General features: G+C 43.2%; 1 protein-coding gene across 4 annotated transcripts in view; it reads left to right on the top strand.

Moving 5' to 3' along the window:
* Positions 1-16,486, top strand: part of LOC133519772 (transcription factor RFX3) — a 38,815-nt gene extending 22,329 nt beyond the window's left edge. For 2 of the 4 annotated variants that reach the window (XM_061853863.1, XM_061853861.1), the window contains 3 exons: positions 3,514-5,497; positions 5,798-5,908; positions 6,436-6,803. In XM_061853863.1, coding sequence (XP_061709847.1) covers positions 3,514-5,497; positions 5,798-5,908; positions 6,436-6,668 — 2,328 coding nt within the window. In that variant the 3' untranslated portion in view covers positions 6,669-6,803. Of the gene's footprint in view, positions 1-3,513; positions 5,498-5,797; positions 5,909-6,435; positions 6,804-8,248; positions 8,379-9,431 lie in introns of those variants that run through there. The other 2 variants (XM_061853864.1, XM_061853862.1) reach the window with 2 other exon arrangements.
* Positions 16,487-17,916: the final 1,430 nt, after the last annotated feature.

The raw sequence follows: 17,916 nt of genomic DNA, 5'->3' as shown, positions 1-17,916 counted from the left end.
AGAAAAGACCGCAAAGAAAATTAAGCCCATACAGCCAAGTCTTCAGTTTTATTATGTTTTACGGCAGTTATTATTATTGCGTGCGAAGCCGCGGGTTTAAGCTAGTCCCATATAAATATAGGCGCATGGTAGTGCCCCTGCCAAATCGAGCAAAAAATGGGTATTCCCGTCATGAAAACACGTGTAAATTAAATTATTTAATGCGAAAAACGTACCTACGTGCGTATTCGTACTTATTACGAGTGCGTAAGGTTGTAAATAGTTCATAAGTCAGAGAGAGGGCTTTAAGAAAATTCGTTGCTGGTAGATATACATATATACAATAAGTAGAAGGTACCGAAAAGGAAAAAAGTAGAACTGTCTACAAAATACAAAAAGAAATGAGATCCCATCAAAAACAATACTTGTCAAAAAAACCAAGTCTCGCAACTCAGTTGTTCTGCGGTAAAAAGTTGTAAGATCCATGTAATACCAAGTCGGTTATTAATTTATTCAGTCTCTACTTAAGCGACTTTCTGTCTTAATACGTCCAGTCTCTAAGATCACGATCGTGGTCCATAACAATTGAAAATCAATTGTGTTTGGAATCTCCGTACTCGAAGCATTAAGTTGTTACGTAATAATTAACAGCATCTTATAGTGACGCATATCAATATTAAAATTCTTTAATGTTTTATATAAATATATTGAGACTTGGCCATCGCCTGAAAACACGTGTAAATTCAATCGCCTGAAAGCACATGTAAATTCAATTATTTAGTGCGATGGCCAAGTCTCAATATATTTATATAAAACATTAAAGAATTTTAATATTAATATGCGTCACTATAAGATGCTGTTAATTATTACGTAACAACTTAATGCTTCGAGTACGGAGATTCCAGACACAATTGATTTTCAATTGTTATGGACCACGATCGTGGTCTTAGAGACTGGACGTATTAAGACAGAAAGTCGCTTAAGTAGAGACTGAATAAATTAATAACCGACTTGGTATTACATGGATCTCACAACTTTTTACCGCAGAACAACTGAGTTGCGAGACTTGGTTTTTTTGACAAGTAATGTTTTTGATGGGATTAGAACTTTTAGAATGCCATTTGACTTTGATCCTTATTTTTTCACTGATAAATATCAAAAAGTAGCGCCATCCTACCGGGCACTACCTAAAGGTTATGGCGCCATCGCTCGAAACGATTCTGCTATACTTTTTGCATTTGATCTATAAGATGGCGCTAGTTTTTGATATTTAAAAAATTGGTCACATATCAGTGAAAGAATAAGGATTAAAGTCAAATGGCATTCTAAAAGTTTTAATTAAGTATGTTTCGAAGGATAGCAGTAAATTTATCGCTACAAAGTTTTCTTTGACAATACACCTCTATTTTAAATTCTCTTTGCTGCAACATAAATATGCGGCACACATGATTGTAAAAATAGCATGTAAGCTATAATACCCTATAAATAAGTTACACAGAAATATGAATATAAGGAGAAGTGGTTTGACAGCTAGGCGCGTGTCTCTATTTTCTGATCAAAATGATCAGAAAGCACGATCGCATTGTCATTTGATGGTCAGCCATTGTGGTGTAAATATCAAAGCAAAATACCGGTTTGCGCCGTAATTACATACAAAAATCGCAGTACCACTGTAAATTTAAATAATTATGGAGTTACTTATCACAGGTAAGGCTGTTACAAATCTATTTGTGTAATAAATACGGCAAATAATTATAAAATACGTGGCCCATTGCCGGACATTTGAAAAATCATCCATTGCTTGTTGTAAGTACTTTCGTCATTGATGTTTTCAAAGCTAACCCGCAATGGGCAATGAACATGTGAAATATGACATAAGTCTCAATATTGAAGTAATATGTCAAAATATTAGCAGCGAGGAAAGTGCTAGCTGCGACTCAGTCGATGTTCTTAGCCGTATCGTATCGATATTTCAATGTAGTTATATGCAGGTTACGAGTATTGAGTAGGTATACGAATGAAATGTAACAGAGTCAGACCAAGATTACTCTGCAGCGATTCTTGTAGCGCACACGTGCAAGTTTTATTTAAAAGCATAATTTTTCATAGAAGTTTACACATTTGGAAAATATTATTTCGAATAATCAGATTTCGTTTTTTTTGTATGGCCGTTCAGTGTGCAAGTTTGTTCACTTTGTATAAAAACCCATTTTGTTGCTGTTTGATTACACGACGACGATTATAACCACATTTTGGTTGCTGTAAATAAAAAATTAATTTTTATATATAATAAAACTACCCTGTTTTATCATTTATAAACAAACAATGGTTTTTATATTTGGCACCAGCAAATATGTCCTCTGTTTCTAGTTTTGATCTATGGAATTTATCTAAAAAGGCTAACGTTCGGATCATAACATACCAAAAAACAATTATTTGACACTGCATATTGTTAGGATTGACTCGGAAACTTAAGAGCCTATCGCGAACACTAAAATGTTTTTACTCCAATTAGGGCGTAATTAGAGTAACAGAGAAAGATGCCCGCAATTTTCGAACTTCGATGTTCACCGTTATAGCCCTGTACTGGCGCCACATGTAAAAATCTACCACCGGCTCACTCGATTGCCTATCTATTTCGCTTACTCAAGATACGATTTTTTAAAAGTTGGTGCGGCGGACGTTATAGGCTTAGTAAATTAAAGAATGTTGTTGGCACAGAACGCTAAAAACTGAATTCTGAATGTATCTTAAGGTACACAGTATAGATTTATTTTTAAGTATAGAAATAAAGCGAGCTTTTCATACTTACCGGTTCAAAGTCGAGCATTCGTATCGAAATGTTAATTTAATTTAGCAATTTCATATAGTGATAGTGAATTATTTCAATTCAAACGATTTTTACTCTAAATTATGTAAGTAGCGTACCAATGATGCAAAATAATAGTCAAATATCATTCATTCGTTCATATATATTTATCGATATAACAATTTTTGGTGTTGCCCATCTCTGTTGAGTGAATGAATGGACGAATGAGTAGTTTGAATGGCTGTCAAAATACCTTCGAAAGCAAAATGCCACATGTATTATGAATATCGCATGAAGATAAGACTTTTTAAGGTACAAACCACTCTCAGAAAATTCGGTTGTCATTTTTACTGTGTAATTACAATCAATTTAGCGCGTGTGTGTACCAACCAGAGCGCAAGATTGCACGTGTAAGTTCATTGTCTATGTGTGAGTAGGCCTTATGCGTAAAATATTGTAATTGTAGTTGAAATGCACACATTTTTAATTGCGGCCACATCGGTCCCGATACTAACTGACGATGACAGCGGGTCTATAGATATCTATGTTAAGTTATGTTTAGATTTTGTTATTCTCTGTATACTTGGATACGAGAATATAACACATCTTCGATATTGTTTGGTTTTATTTAATCTCAATTCAACCCTCCAACTATCAACCTCTTTGACTCCATAACTGAGTTAATTCAAGTGAAAATGAGTTTATAAGATAGTATTTGTCGGCAGGCAATCCGCAACTTCGCCAAGAGCCTGGAGTCCGCCCTGGCTGCGGGGTCGGGCTGCGCGCCGGCGGCGGCGAGCCGCGCGCAGGCGTCGGCGGCGGCGGCGCTGGCGGCCGCGCTGCGCCGCTACACCTCGCTCAACCACCTGGCGCAGGCCGCGCGCGCCGTGCTCGCCAACCAGCACCAGATACAACAGGTACGGGGTCGAGCTGCGCGCCGGCGGCGGCGGCGGCGCTGGCGGCCGCGCTGCGCCGCTACACCTCGCTCAACCACCTGGCGCAGGCCGCGCGCGCCGTGCTCGCCAACCAGCACCAGATACAACAGGTACGGGGTCGAGCTGCGCGCCGGCGGCGGCGGCGGCGCTGGCGGCCGCGCTGCGCCGCTACACCTCGCTCAACCACCTGGCGCAGGCCGCGCGCGCCGTGCTCGCCAACCAGCACCAGATACAACAGGTACGGGGTCGAGCTGCGCGCCGGCGGCGGCGGCGGCGCTGGCGGCCGCGCTGCGCCGCTACACCTCGCTCAACCACCTGGCGCAGGCCGCGCGCGCCGTGCTCGCCAACCAGCACCAGATACAACAGGTACGGGGTCGAGCTGCGCGCCGGCGGCGGCGGCGGCGCTGGCGGCCGCGCTGCGCCGCTACACCTCGCTCAACCACCTGGCGCAGGCCGCGCGCGCCGTGCTCGCCAACCAGCACCAGATACAACAGGTACGGGGTCGAGCTGCGCGCCGGCGGCGGCGGCGGCGCTGGCGGCCGCGCTGCGCCGCTACACCTCGCTCAACCACCTGGCGCAGGCCGCGCGCGCCGTGCTCGCCAACCAGCACCAGATACAACAGGTACGGGGTCGAGCTGCGCGCCGGCGGCGGCGGCGGCGCTGGCGGCCGCGCTGCGCCGCTACACCTCGCTCAACCACCTGGCGCAGGCCGCGCGCGCCGTGCTCGCCAACCAGCACCAGATACAACAGGTACGGGGTCGAGCTGCGCGCCGGCGGCGGCGGCGGCGCTGGCGGCCGCGCTGCGCCGCTACACCTCGCTCAACCACCTGGCGCAGGCCGCGCGCGCCGTGCTCGCCAACCAGCACCAGATACAACAGGTACGGGGTCGAGCTGCGCGCCGGCTGCGGCGGCGGCGCTGGCGGCCGCGCTGCGCCGCTACACCTCGCTCAACCACCTGGCGCAGGCCGCGCGCGCCGTGCTCGCCAACCAGCACCAGATACAACAGGTACGGGGTCGAGCTGCGCGCCGGCGGCGGCGGCGGCGCTGGCGGCCGCGCTGCGCCGCTACACCTCGCTCAACCACCTGGCGCAGGCCGCGCGCGCCGTGCTCGCCAACCAGCACCAGATACAACAGGTACGGGGTCGAGCTGCGCGCCGGCGGCGGCGGCGGCGCTGGCGGCCGCGCTGCGCCGCTACACCTCGCTCAACCACCTGGCGCAGGCCGCGCGCGCCGTGCTCGCCAACCAGCACCAGATACAACAGGTACGGGGTCGAGCTGCGCGCCGGCGGCGGCGGCGGCGCTGGCGGCCGCGCTGCGCCGCTACACCTCGCTCAACCACCTGGCGCAGGCCGCGCGCGCCGTGCTCGCCAACCAGCACCAGATACAACAGGTACGGGGTCGAGCTGCGCGCCGGCGGCGGCGGCGGCGCTGGCGGCCGCGCTGCGCCGCTACACCTCGCTCAACCACCTGGCGCAGGCCGCGCGCGCCGTGCTCGCCAACCAGCACCAGATACAACAGGTACGGGGTCGAGCTGCGCGCCAGCGGCGGCGGCGGCGCTGGCGGCCGCGCTGCGCCGCTACACCTCGCTCAACCACCTGGCGCAGGCCGCGCGCGCCGTGCTCGCCAACCAGCACCAGATACAACAGGTACGGGGTCGAGCTGCGCGCCGGCGGCGGCGGCGGCGCTGGCGGCCGCGCTGCGCCGCTACACCTCGCTCAACCACCTGGCGCAGGCCGCGCGCGCCGTGCTCGCCAACCAGCACCAGATACAACAGGTACGGGGTCGAGCTGCGCGCCGGCGGCGGCGGCGGCGCTGGCGGCGGTGATCGCCAACCAGCATCAGATACAATAGGTACGGGTGCATGGAGTAGGCTACCGATACGATCACAAAATGCAATAAACTGTTGAAACTACTATATTTTGCGACATCTACGACTATATTAGCAATAGCCGTATAGGACCCCAGGCAGAAGTGGTAATATATGGGAAAAGCCTTCGGAAGGCGTTTTGTGTATTCCGAGTGTGAACATACTACATATAAGTAGTCCACACTTTAATCTGCATTGTTGTTACAGATGCTGTCGGACCTGAACCGCGTGGACTTCCGCGTGGTGCGCGAGCAGGCGGCCTGGGCGTGCTCGTGCGGCAGCGCCGCCACCGCGCACCGCCTCGAGGCCGACTTCAAGGTGACTTGCACGAGATGCATTGAACCAACTATTAAAGTGACGTGCGGTAACACGTATTGGAGTGGACTGTGGAACGACGTTGCGGAATCAGAGTACGGCCTCAGTGGCTAGCGTTCAGCGAAGCGTACGGAGGGGCGGGCTGCTTTAAGCACCTTGCTTGCATTCGTTTGCGTTTGCTGAACAGGACTCCCTCTGCGTTACGTTACTTTATTTAGGAAAGCGATGCGATAGAGCAAGTGAAGCAGCCAAATGATGAGTAAACACTGATTTATTTATTGTAGTAAGCGTCCACGTTATATACGGTTATGTTATCTATTTCATTATTCCACTGCTCGTTACAGAAAGAAGTGGAGAAGGAAAGAGTGAAGTCACTTGTTTTGTCGCTTTGCTTAAATACACTTGACGCATAAGTGGCACTTACAGCTTATTATATTTTTCTTTGCATTCAGCAAACACGAGCTGCGATGCTTACGCATCTTTAACTAACTTCACGTTGTAGTTAAGATTGGGTATATTAATATATGTAGTCTTCGTTCCAGGCGACACTAGGCCGCGGGGCAACGCTAGAGCAATGGGCAGCGTGGCTAGAAGGCTGCGTCCGCGGCGCGCTGGCGGCCCACGAGCGCCGCCCGGACTACACGGCTCGCGCGCGCCGGCTGCTGCTCGACTGGTCCTTCTACTCGTCCCTGGTCATACGCGAGCTCACACTACGGTATGTATACAGTTGCACACATACACTGTTCCTTCCAGACGACGCTAGAGCAATGGGCAGCGTGGCTAGAAGGCTGCGTCCGCGGCGCGCTGGCGGCCCACGAGCGCCGCCCGGACTACACGGCTCGCGCGCGCCGGCTGCTGCTCGACTGGTCCTTCTACTCGTCCCTGGTCATACGCGAGCTCACACTACGGTATGTATACAGTTGCACACATACACTGTTCCTTCCAGACGACGCTAGAGCAATGGGCAGCGTGGCTAGAAGGCTGCGTCCGCGGCGCGCTGGCGGCCCACGAGCGCCGCCCGGACTACACGGCTCGCGCGCGCCGGCTGCTGCTCGACTGGTCCTTCTACTCGTCCCTGGTCATACGCGAGCTCACACTACGGTATGTATACAGTTGCACACATACACTGTTCCTTCCAGACGACGCTAGAGCAATGGGCAGCGTGGCTAGAAGGCTGCGTCCGCGGCGCGCTGGCGGCCCACGAGCGCCGCCCGGACTACACGGCTCGCGCGCGCCGGCTGCTGCTCGACTGGTCCTTCTACTCGTCCCTGGTCATACGCGAGCTCACACTACGGTATGTATACAGTTGCACACATACACTGTTCCTTCCAGACGACGCTAGAGCAATGGGCAGCGTGGCTAGAAGGCTGCGTCCGCGGCGCGCTGGCGGCCCACGAGCGCCGCCCGGACTACACGGCTCGCGCGCGCCGGCTGCTGCTCGACTGGTCCTTCTACTCGTCCCTGGTCATACGCGAGCTCACACTACGGTATGTATACAGTTGCACACATACACTGTTCCTTCCAGACGACGCTAGAGCAATGGGCAGCGTGGCTAGAAGGCTGCGTCCGCGGCGCGCTGGCGGCCCACGAGCGCCGCCCGGACTACACGGCTCGCGCGCGCCGGCTGCTGCTCGACTGGTCCTTCTACTCGTCCCTGGTCATACGCGAGCTCACACTACGGTATGTATACAGTTGCACACATACACTGTTCCTTCCAGACGACGCTAGAGCAATGGGCAGCGTGGCTAGAAGGCTGCGTCCGCGGCGCGCTGGCGGCCCACGAGCGCCGCCCGGACTACACGGCTCGCGCGCGCCGGCTGCTGCTCGACTGGTCCTTCTACTCGTCCCTGGTCATACGCGAGCTCACACTACGGTATGTATACAGTTGCACACATACACTGTTCCTTCCAGACGACGCTAGACAAATGGGCAGCGTGACTAGAAATGTGTGTTCACGGTGCGTCAACGGCCAACGAAAGCCGACCGGATTACATGACACGATCGCGCGGCTTGCTGGTCATACGCGAGCTCATGCTTGGCTATGTAGACGGTTTTACGCATATAGTTTCCCTTCTATATGAGACCAGAGCGCACCACAACGCTAAAACAATATTCGGCATTCGGTAGTTGAAAGGGTACTTTAGTGGTCCATGAGCGCCGACCGGATTACACGGCTTCCGGGTGGTGATTGCAGCTCGACAGGAAAAATGTGCAGTAAGCCACAAAATCATCAGAAAAAGCCTGAAATGAAAAAGTTTTTCATAAAAAAAAATATAATGTAGCGTCAAAGGCCGCTATTTGATTATTCCACGCTTTTACTTATCGATAAAGTATTGTCCGCAGATCGGCGGCGTCGTTCGGCTCGTTCCACCTGATCCGGCTGCTGTACGACGAGTACGTGTCGTACCTGATCGAGCGGCGCGTGGCGCAGCACCACCGCGCGCCGCCCATCGCCGTCATGCAGCGCGCGCCGGTAACTATGCACTGCGAGTTGTCTGCTAGATAATCCTAGCAGTGCACAAGGATACGCAAATCTTCGATACTGATGTTGGAAACTTGTGTCGCACGGTCCGTACACAGGACATTGAATCGCAAGGCCCGAGTTGGTAGAGCACTCTAAGCGTAGTGGGTACACGGCTCACATGAATTTAATTTACAAAATGTCCGCCATTATGAAAATCGCAGCGACGTTTTTAGCAACAATCTCGGCCAGCAGGTTGCGCGTGACTGGTGTCGCCGACGAATGAACAAAATGTCGGCGACGCGTGTCCGTGTACGAAACTCTATGAATTTATTTTGTGATAGTCGCTTAGAGACCAAAATCGCGGGGTTTCGAAGATTTGCGTAGCCTTGTGTACGAAGGGCCTGACTCACGTGTGCTTTTTCAAGACAAGACAAAGCATTTATTGCAATCATATTAGGTACATATAATTACATAACATGTCCCTGCAAGGGCGCAGCAATCTTATAACTAAATATTAAATAACAACTAGTACAGTCGAGTTCATAAATATGTATACATTTCTACACGTTTTAATCCATTGCAATAAGGTGAAAAAATTATACATATTTATGAACTCAATTGTACATTGATTTATACACAATCATTTGAGATCACAGGCGGTACTTAAGAGCTAAGTTACCTACTCTTACCATAGGTATTAATTTAACGTTCTATCATCAAAAAACTCCTGCAGCGTATAGAAAGATTTGTCTTTTAGATGTATATTAAGTGCTTTATTAATTTAAAATTTGCTTTATTAATTTTGGATTTTGTTTCTATTTATTTTATTCATAGCGCGTTATACGAAGTGGGTGCCGATTAGGAACGAATACTTATAAGATGCCGGTTTTTTTTAACTCTCAATTTCAAGCGGTTATCGTGTGATAACGAAATGAAGGAACAAACCAATGAATAGTAAGTGACGGAAGCCTGTAACTAATTAAGTATCACGCGATAACCGCATTACCCTCGCTGTCTAGTTTCTTGGTCCAAAAAAATAAAACTATGACTTTTACATTATAGGAAGAAGAGGAAGAGGTAGCCGAAGAAGCGCCCCGGGAAGACGAGGAAGAGGGCGAGGGAGACTGGGACTGGGGCGACGACGACGAGGACGAGGACGAGCCGCTGCCCTGCAAGAAGGCCAAGCTGCCGGAGTGAGCGCCGGCTGCGCGCTGCGGCGCTGCGGCCCAAGGGCACCTGCCTCAAGTAAACCTTGAGACGAAAGTGGACGTCTGCTCCAAAACCACCTTTCCATACAAACGTATTCCCCATTTTCCTCTCTGGATATTAACATTATTGAAAATATTTTGATATCTACCAAGAGCTTTTAAAAGTTTGTTTTTTCGCTCCTGACTTTTAAATAATTAAAAATCGACAAAATCAAACTGGCGGGCAGAGCTGTATTTAATACGTCATATTGTGTAAAAAACCCATAATGTCATTATCCAGAAAGGAAAATGAGGTCTACGTTCGTATTGAGAAGCGGTCGTCCCCTTCCTCTAAATATTTCTATAAAATTAAAACAAGCTGCTGGACAGTAAAACTATAATATAAAAGGGAGAAGGAATCGAAGGCTAACGTAGAAATAAAGCAGTTCGGTGGATTCGATTGGCAGATAAAATGTTTACAGGTCGATATAACCACATCGCGAGACCTTCCGCTAGCGACTGTGGTCTCTCAAAACTCCTCCTCCCATTTGGTGTACTTACATGACGGCCGCCGCTGCGGCGAACTGCGCTTTCTACTTTAGGGCTGTGACCACAACACCTTACAAAATCACCATGCTGTCAGATAAATTTCGGTCGTAATAAAATTCATTTTCTGTGTGCAGAGTTACATGATTGACTTTCAACTTTGCACTTTAATTTCTTACAGGTTCGGAACTACCACTTTAGTAATACTTTTCATTGCAAATTTAGGCAGTGCTTTAAAAAAAATTGGAAGTGAGCAGTCTCTTCCTATACAAATATCGACGACATGAACAATCGGTAGGCTAGCTTATGAGAATAGTAGACGACCACTTCTCCATATTAACGTAATCCCCATTTTCCTCCCTAGATAGTGACATAATGGAAAATATTGTTTCTCAAACTTGTAATGAAATGTTGACATGACTTACTTCAAATTAGGTCCGGAAATACCACATATCAGGTCCGATGAGTGAAGATGATATGTAAAGGAATTTCATACAGCCTTACACTCCTCGCTACGCTCGGCCGTCTATATCTACTTGACCTGCAACCCTTCGTTTCCCGTCCTCTATAGTAATGTACTATTACACAATTATATTAACCATAGCTATGACCCTTCGTTTGACTTGTTAATTATACAAATACAAAAATACTAATACTAATATAATACTTGTTTATTATCAGTTTTAGGAGCGAAAATAAAATTCCATATAAATTTTAAAAGCTCCTATTCTTATTAAAATATATAGAGCTATAGTCCTTCGTTTTTTTTTTCGACCATAGCTCTCTGCTCTATAGTAAATCAGGTTCATCAAATAGTTTAAAAATATTTGATGTAATGTTATTATCGAGAGAGGATAATGGGGACTACATTTGTATAGAGAAGCGGTCGTCCCCTTACCTCTTAACTGGTTGCACATAGAGTTTAGCATTTCTGTTGCTGTTTCTAGGGTTGGTAGCATGGCAGAGGAACTGAAGGCTTTCGATGATAACAATGCTTGGGAGTTAGTTAACGCTCCAGATGATGGTGCTATAGTAAAATGTAAGTGGGTTTTTAAAAAGAAACAAAATGCAGATAACAGCATTCGGTATAGAGCCAGACTAGTGGCTAAGGGCTTCACCCAAAGGCCAGGCATTGATTTCGAGGAAACCTTCTCTCCTGTTTTGCGCCATTCAACTTTAAGATTAATGTTTGCATTAGCTGTCAAATTAAATCTAAGTACATGTCACTTAGATGTGACAACTGCATTTCTTAATGGTTATTTGTCGGAGAAAATATATATGCAAAAACCTGTAGGTTTAGAGTGTGACGATGACAGCAAGGTTTTAAAATTAACCAAGGTTTTCGTTTAAACTGTGCGCATACATAAAATATTAACACAGTTTGTAAGATATTAGTTTGTCTTATTTTAGTGTTAGAAATATGACTCGATTACTTTTAAAACCATACATAATGTACAGTAAGGTGTTATAAGACTTGAATGTTATTATTAAGTAAACTGTACATCTATGAATGCCCTTACGAGTCGTCCAACACCAACTGTATATATTAGTACGTACTAACTTGGTGTGTTAAATATGTACAAGATATATAGGTGTATTACATTATATACCTAATATTAATCATTGAATCACTTATCATTTAGTGAAACTGAGTGAGTCCACTCGTAGGTGGCATTGTAATATAAATGATGTCCCTTCACCGTACATTAATATGGAGTAGATCATTTCCTCGTCTTCATTGTGGACAAGTTGATAAAGGGTAGTTAATATCAAAATCTTGCCTAAAGATCTATGTATATTTAAAAAAAACTAAAAGGTTACGGAATTGTACTAAAACACGTCTTTTTCTGGGACGTGTAAGTGTTTTCACTTGTAGGATTTTTATAGTACATTACGATACAAGTGCGAAAAATAGGAAACTCGAAACAAGTGGCGATAAATTAAAACACGACCGAAGGGAGTGTTTTAAATCGACACGAGTTGCGAATTACCTATTCGCACATGTATCGTACAACGTTATACAGTACATATGGCCCTTTAAATGGTCGACACAGTAACGTAATATGCTAATTATCGCACTAGTGCGGTAAAGTAGCACCATATGTACTGTAAATTATTTTACTGTAATTACTGTGTTTTAATTTATCGCCACTCGTTTCGAATTTCCTATTTTTCGCAGTTGTATCGTAATGTACTATTATTAACGTTCTCACGTTCTTGGCATCTAATAAGTGTGTATTTTTAGATATCACTATTGACTGTCAAATAGAAATAGAGAAACCGTTATTAAATATATTTGAAATTGAAATACGTATTCGTGCTGGAGCACTAAAGGTTGTGTAAATACTTATAAGGGCTTCAATAAATCAAAGAAGCTTTAAGCACATGCATTGGCCAGTGCTAATGTTTGACCAAACTGTACAAATGTTTTAATAAAGTTCTGCAGAACTTGCCCTAAGTCAAACCAATTGTAAATAGGAAAAAAATAATTGTATATAAGCACAGTAGCGTTTGTAGCATGCACCAGTTAATATATTTTTTGATTACCAAAGAATTTCTGTGGAATCTGAATTGCTCATTACTTTAGTCATTAACCGTAAAAACCATTCTGTTAGAATTCTACGGTTTTAGATCCAAGTGATCCAACCAATAAATAATAAATATTTCATACAAAGCGAAGTAATCGGAATTTATGACCTTACTTTCCTTTCAAAATTGTCGGCAGAAATCTTCTTCGTAATAAAATAACAATGATTATTTCTTCTCAACTGGTATATGTCATTTTTGTGTTGTTTGAATAATAAACTGTCTATTATTTCTAAATTTCATAGCTAATGTCCCAATTTGGGCCGTCTATCAGTTGAGAGGTTGATAATAGAAATATAGATTGCAATGATATAAAGAGTTAATTAATTGTTATTTTGTGAATCTTCTCTTTCGGACGGTTTTCTGGTTGGGTTATATTTTTTAGTGGTTATTGCTTTTATGGGATTATTTGCAATTGGATCATAGATATATATTACGTTGAAATAAATTATTATGTAAATAAACGAGTATACGAGGCAATTATCGGTGTTCTGTCTAGTGGTTCAGATAAAAGTAACGGTTATACTCGTATAAGTGCCCGTTTGGTACGTGATTTTGATCGGGCATATAGAAATGGCACGTTTTACGTTATTACACACTAAAAATAAACGATAGATATGTTAACAATTATAAAGTATACAGTTGCAACGATGCTGTACAGTCACGTCTGAAAATATCTGTAAAAAATGTGCCTAAAATATGTGTACACTACTATACTATACTACGGCAATAAAGTCGTGTATACATATTTTTGGCACTTTTTTCGTATCTATATTTTCGGACGTGACCGTACATACCACACATTGATCCTTATGAAGACGCATCGCAATAAAAAACTTATCAGATTCATCTCGTATAAATAATAAACTCCATTTCTAAACACCTAAAAGCTAGAGTACGAAATCTAAAATAGATTTTTAAATAAAGAATGGCACATATTTTTATAAATCGGGTATGAAATGACAGATAGCCTTTACAGATGCCTTATACACTGTACCTCGGATCGGGAAGAATTCGGACACAGGTTGTGTGTGAAAGCAAATAATAATTCAAAAGTTGTGATTTGTTTCCATTGATAATAAAAGTAATACATTACTGTCCATTTGTGTGCATTACATTAGTAATATAATCAGTGAGTATCAACTATCAATTATGTCTATACGGGAAAAATGTTCAATGATTTTTATTTCCTTTAACAGGATACACGTTTTTGAACATCATTTCCGCGTTGATACTGACTATTAGTAATAAAATCGACTAAAGTTAATCATAATTGACAATAGCAGCGTAGTTGGGAGTTTTTTAAAGGAAAAGCTGAATCAGAAGAGATAATGTTGCTTTTCTGATTAATCTATTATTCCCCAGAAATGTCCTAAAATGGGTTTGCCAGTGCCTAGAGTTAACGTATTCATAGAAGCAAACGTGAAAGCCTTTACGTATTAGAAATCGCACTAAGAATTATTTTTATTTAGTAATCCAAATGTTTATGTATTGCGTATAATAGTTTAAATGTATATAAATTCGCAACTTGTAGGTAGTAACTAATTAGTGGTTAATAAATGTCATTACTAATCTTGAATGTTCTTCAATGGGAGTCTTACAATTCTTGAGAAGTCGAGACCATTCTTAATTATCTTGATATAGTACTAAGAGTCTGTAAGTAATAGGTGTCTTATTCGTTTAGACGGACTGTAGCTAAAAGTTAGCTTTCTGTTAAACCTGAGATTTATTTTATGGCCATAAATGTAAAGATAATATGTTTACAATCTAACTCGTTATTGCTTTGTAAAAAAGTGGGAAATGTTTACAACTTCAACATCGGCTGTACTGTAAAGTCTAATAATTGAATTTCATTACCATTGCGTACCTTGATAGTGACAATCAATATGAAAGTCGCTAGGAACCTCATACTATTGTCAGTGTGACAAGGTGGTAATGAAATTAAATTCCTTTTCCGTACCTTACCAACAGAATTATTAGTAGGTAACGGTTGAATTTCTTCGAAAATGGAAATTAATAAGTGTATCTACCCATTTCAATCCCATGAAAGTTAATTCCTTAAGTTAAATTACCTGCACTGTTTTTGCAATATTTGACTAACTTCATAATTTATTGGATTTAGAAAGCATTAGTATGGGTTGTAATCTTTTAATCTTTTGAACGCCAAGAACACTTGATGTTGTCGTTACTAGTCGTGCCCACCGCGCCATGGGTGTTATGGCGTACGCTGTCCAAGTAACCTTCACACTTTTAAGTAATAAGGTTTACATTAGCTCGCTTGCGCCCGTGACCTTGGCGGGTCAATGCCGTTTTTGTTTAAAACGTTCAAAGGGTTAAGAACACATTCTTTATTAGAAAATAAATTGATCTGCTAGGTGACCAGAAAAAAGTGGAAGATGAACACGAGGAATTTCTCATACCTCATTTACATTTTGTCGTTTGTATTTGTGAGAGTGGGCAGTGGTAGAAAGGCCTTCGTGCTTTTGCTCCTGGTTGATCATGAGCAATGTATAAACGGCGTATTTTACGGTGTTTTTTTAAACTCCGTTAACTTCGGCGTATGGCTGATTTCTATTTTATTTTTCGTAAAAAGTAATTAATAGCGTTGTTGTAACACGGACATTATATTTAAATCCACCAAACAATTGACATTTCGAATATGGATCGTCCGAGATATAATTTGCGTTTAGTAGCAAATATATATAAACTCGAACTAAGCATTAATTAATATGTAATCAGGCCCTAAGGCAAGTAAGTGTACATGCTTATCAGATAAAATCTCCAAAACGGAGTTAATTAGAACACCAGTTTCTTTGAGAAAGTTACTTAATTTAAGCTCAGGACAGGAATCACCCTTTGCACCCTTGAAATTAATGGGCTTTAAAAAAACACCGTGTAGTTATATTGATTTCTCCCTACCTATTTCAACAACAATGTTTTGCAAAGTGTGTAGAACTATTCCATGCTCTTTAGCTACAGTACTAGGTCTGATACATGAGCTTAAACTTTGTACCAAGTAGGTAAGTGTATATTTGTTCCGATGTCAGATGTTTAACTGAGCAACGAATTGGACTGCATTCCTGTGTATACTGTTAACATATTTAAAAAAACTATTATTTTTGTATGATTTCTTAGGATAGACAAAGAAATAATATTGTTTTGAAAAGAGGTGAAAAATAACGAGTTTGTTTTCGACAGCTGAACTAGATGGAACTGTAATGCCGGATAAATTTTTTCGTCTTGTTATTCCTTTGTCTATGCTTATAGCATATCTTTTCATTAAAGGTTTACCATAACCAGAAATTCAAAAGTCATGTTATTAAAAATGCGATGTCGGCGTATTCAGCAAAGTAAAATTTGATTCCTATTTAATGTCAATATCTTATGTGCCTCGTGACTTGGGACCGAGCATTTTAAATTAGAGGGAGCCGAAAATACACGTGCAATTAAGTTGCTAATTTGATATCATCTAGTTTCTGAGTGCGCCTCCTGAACAAAAAGTTTTCACAAACGGGGATATTATTGCTAATCCCTTTTTTTTGTTATGTTATATTAACATCGCTTGTTTTTTTCTATTGACACCCGATAACTTAACGTGTTGGTATTTGTTTCTGTTCGTAATATTTTACATTAGCAACTGTAATTCTAGTCATTCCCTGGCAGGAATGTAGTCCATAACCGCGGGTGACGCGTAGAGTAAGTGACATGTTTAACTGTTGTATATGATATGAGCGAAAACTATGTTTTGTATGCAGGGAGACGATGTACTATGTCTGAGAATAAAGCTAGTCATGTGTTTATGCTTTTTTATTTATTATTTTCCTTCCACCATCCACCGACATCATAGTATTGGATTTTGGTGCCATAGGTTCAGAGACCGGAGTTTTTGAAAAATCGTAGGGCTTTTTTTTACTACAATACGGTTACCAAAATTTTTATTAGTAAAAGCTTCTGAAAATGAGAAATATCATGTTTGATCGAACTCATCATTTTTTTCAGATATTAACTATTAACCGTGATCCCAACTGCTTTGTACCACAATGGTTCCACCGGTATTTTTTTTTCTTACCGTTGTCCCACCGCACTGTTTCTTGCACTTGCACTGGGGCTCCCACTTTCGAGCGGTTTGCCCTTTGGGCATCTGAAGCTACCTAACGAACCTAACCTACCTACCTATTGATTTAGTGGGACGTCCGTGACACTACACGGGGAAAAAAGCACAAGTATATGTTTGTATCATTTTCAGTTTGACGACCGGTCTGGCCTAGTGGGTAGTGACCCTGCGTATGAAGCCGATGGTTCTGGGTTAAAATCCCGGCAAGGGCATATTATATATATATATCATTGTTGTATCATCAAGTACCCACAACACGAGCCTTCTTAAACCTTTTCCAGGCATAGTACGATTTATCGACCACATACGCGCCATTAGAATTTAACTTTAGCATTCCGATGTAAGGTTCAAATTAGACTACACTTTCAGGACATATTAGTTGTCTTCAAATGAATCATCAAAGCTGGATTAATTGGAATATATTTGGCTTTTTTGGGAAAACCTTGTAGATAGGTGCGGCCTGGAAAAGGGTTAAGCTTACTGTGGGGCTTATTCAATTTGTGTAATAATGTCCTATAATATTTATTTACAGTACATATGGTGCTACTTTACCGCACTAGTGCGAAAATTAGCATATTACGTTTACTGTGTCGAACATTTAAAGGGCCATATGTACTGTAAAACTTTGTACGATATATGTGCGAATAGGTAATCCGCAACTCGTGTCGATTTAAAACACTCACTTCGGTCTTTTGTTTTAATTTATCGCCACTCGTTTCTAATTTCCTATTTTTCGTAATGTACTATTATTCAAAGAGCATATAATCACTACGTTTTACTATTATTTATCATTCACGATGACGCACAGATTTGTCAAATCTAACCACACAACTATGGAGTGTTTCTCCATACACACAACACATCATAATTAATGTCTAACATGACAATACGAGTCGAGGCGCGTGTCTTCGTGAATGATACGATCTACATATATATGAAAAAGATCAACGAACGAACTGTCAACGAAACATCATTCTGGCGAGGCGAGAGAATTTTGTGTATATCATTAAACTTTTATAATCGATGGTTACTCTGTTCGTTAGTTTCTTTGACGAATATTATAGGTGTAGCCTAAAGGAGGATCAGGGGGAGCCTCAATGGGCAATAAAACATG

Source organism: Cydia pomonella, chromosome 7, assembly GCF_033807575.1.
Source record: "Cydia pomonella isolate Wapato2018A chromosome 7, ilCydPomo1, whole genome shotgun sequence".
In the NCBI taxonomy this organism is placed as follows: domain Eukaryota; kingdom Metazoa; phylum Arthropoda; class Insecta; order Lepidoptera; family Tortricidae; genus Cydia; species Cydia pomonella.
The sequence above is the reverse complement of the archived record's forward strand: the minus strand, read 5'-3'. Positions and strand labels throughout refer to the sequence as shown.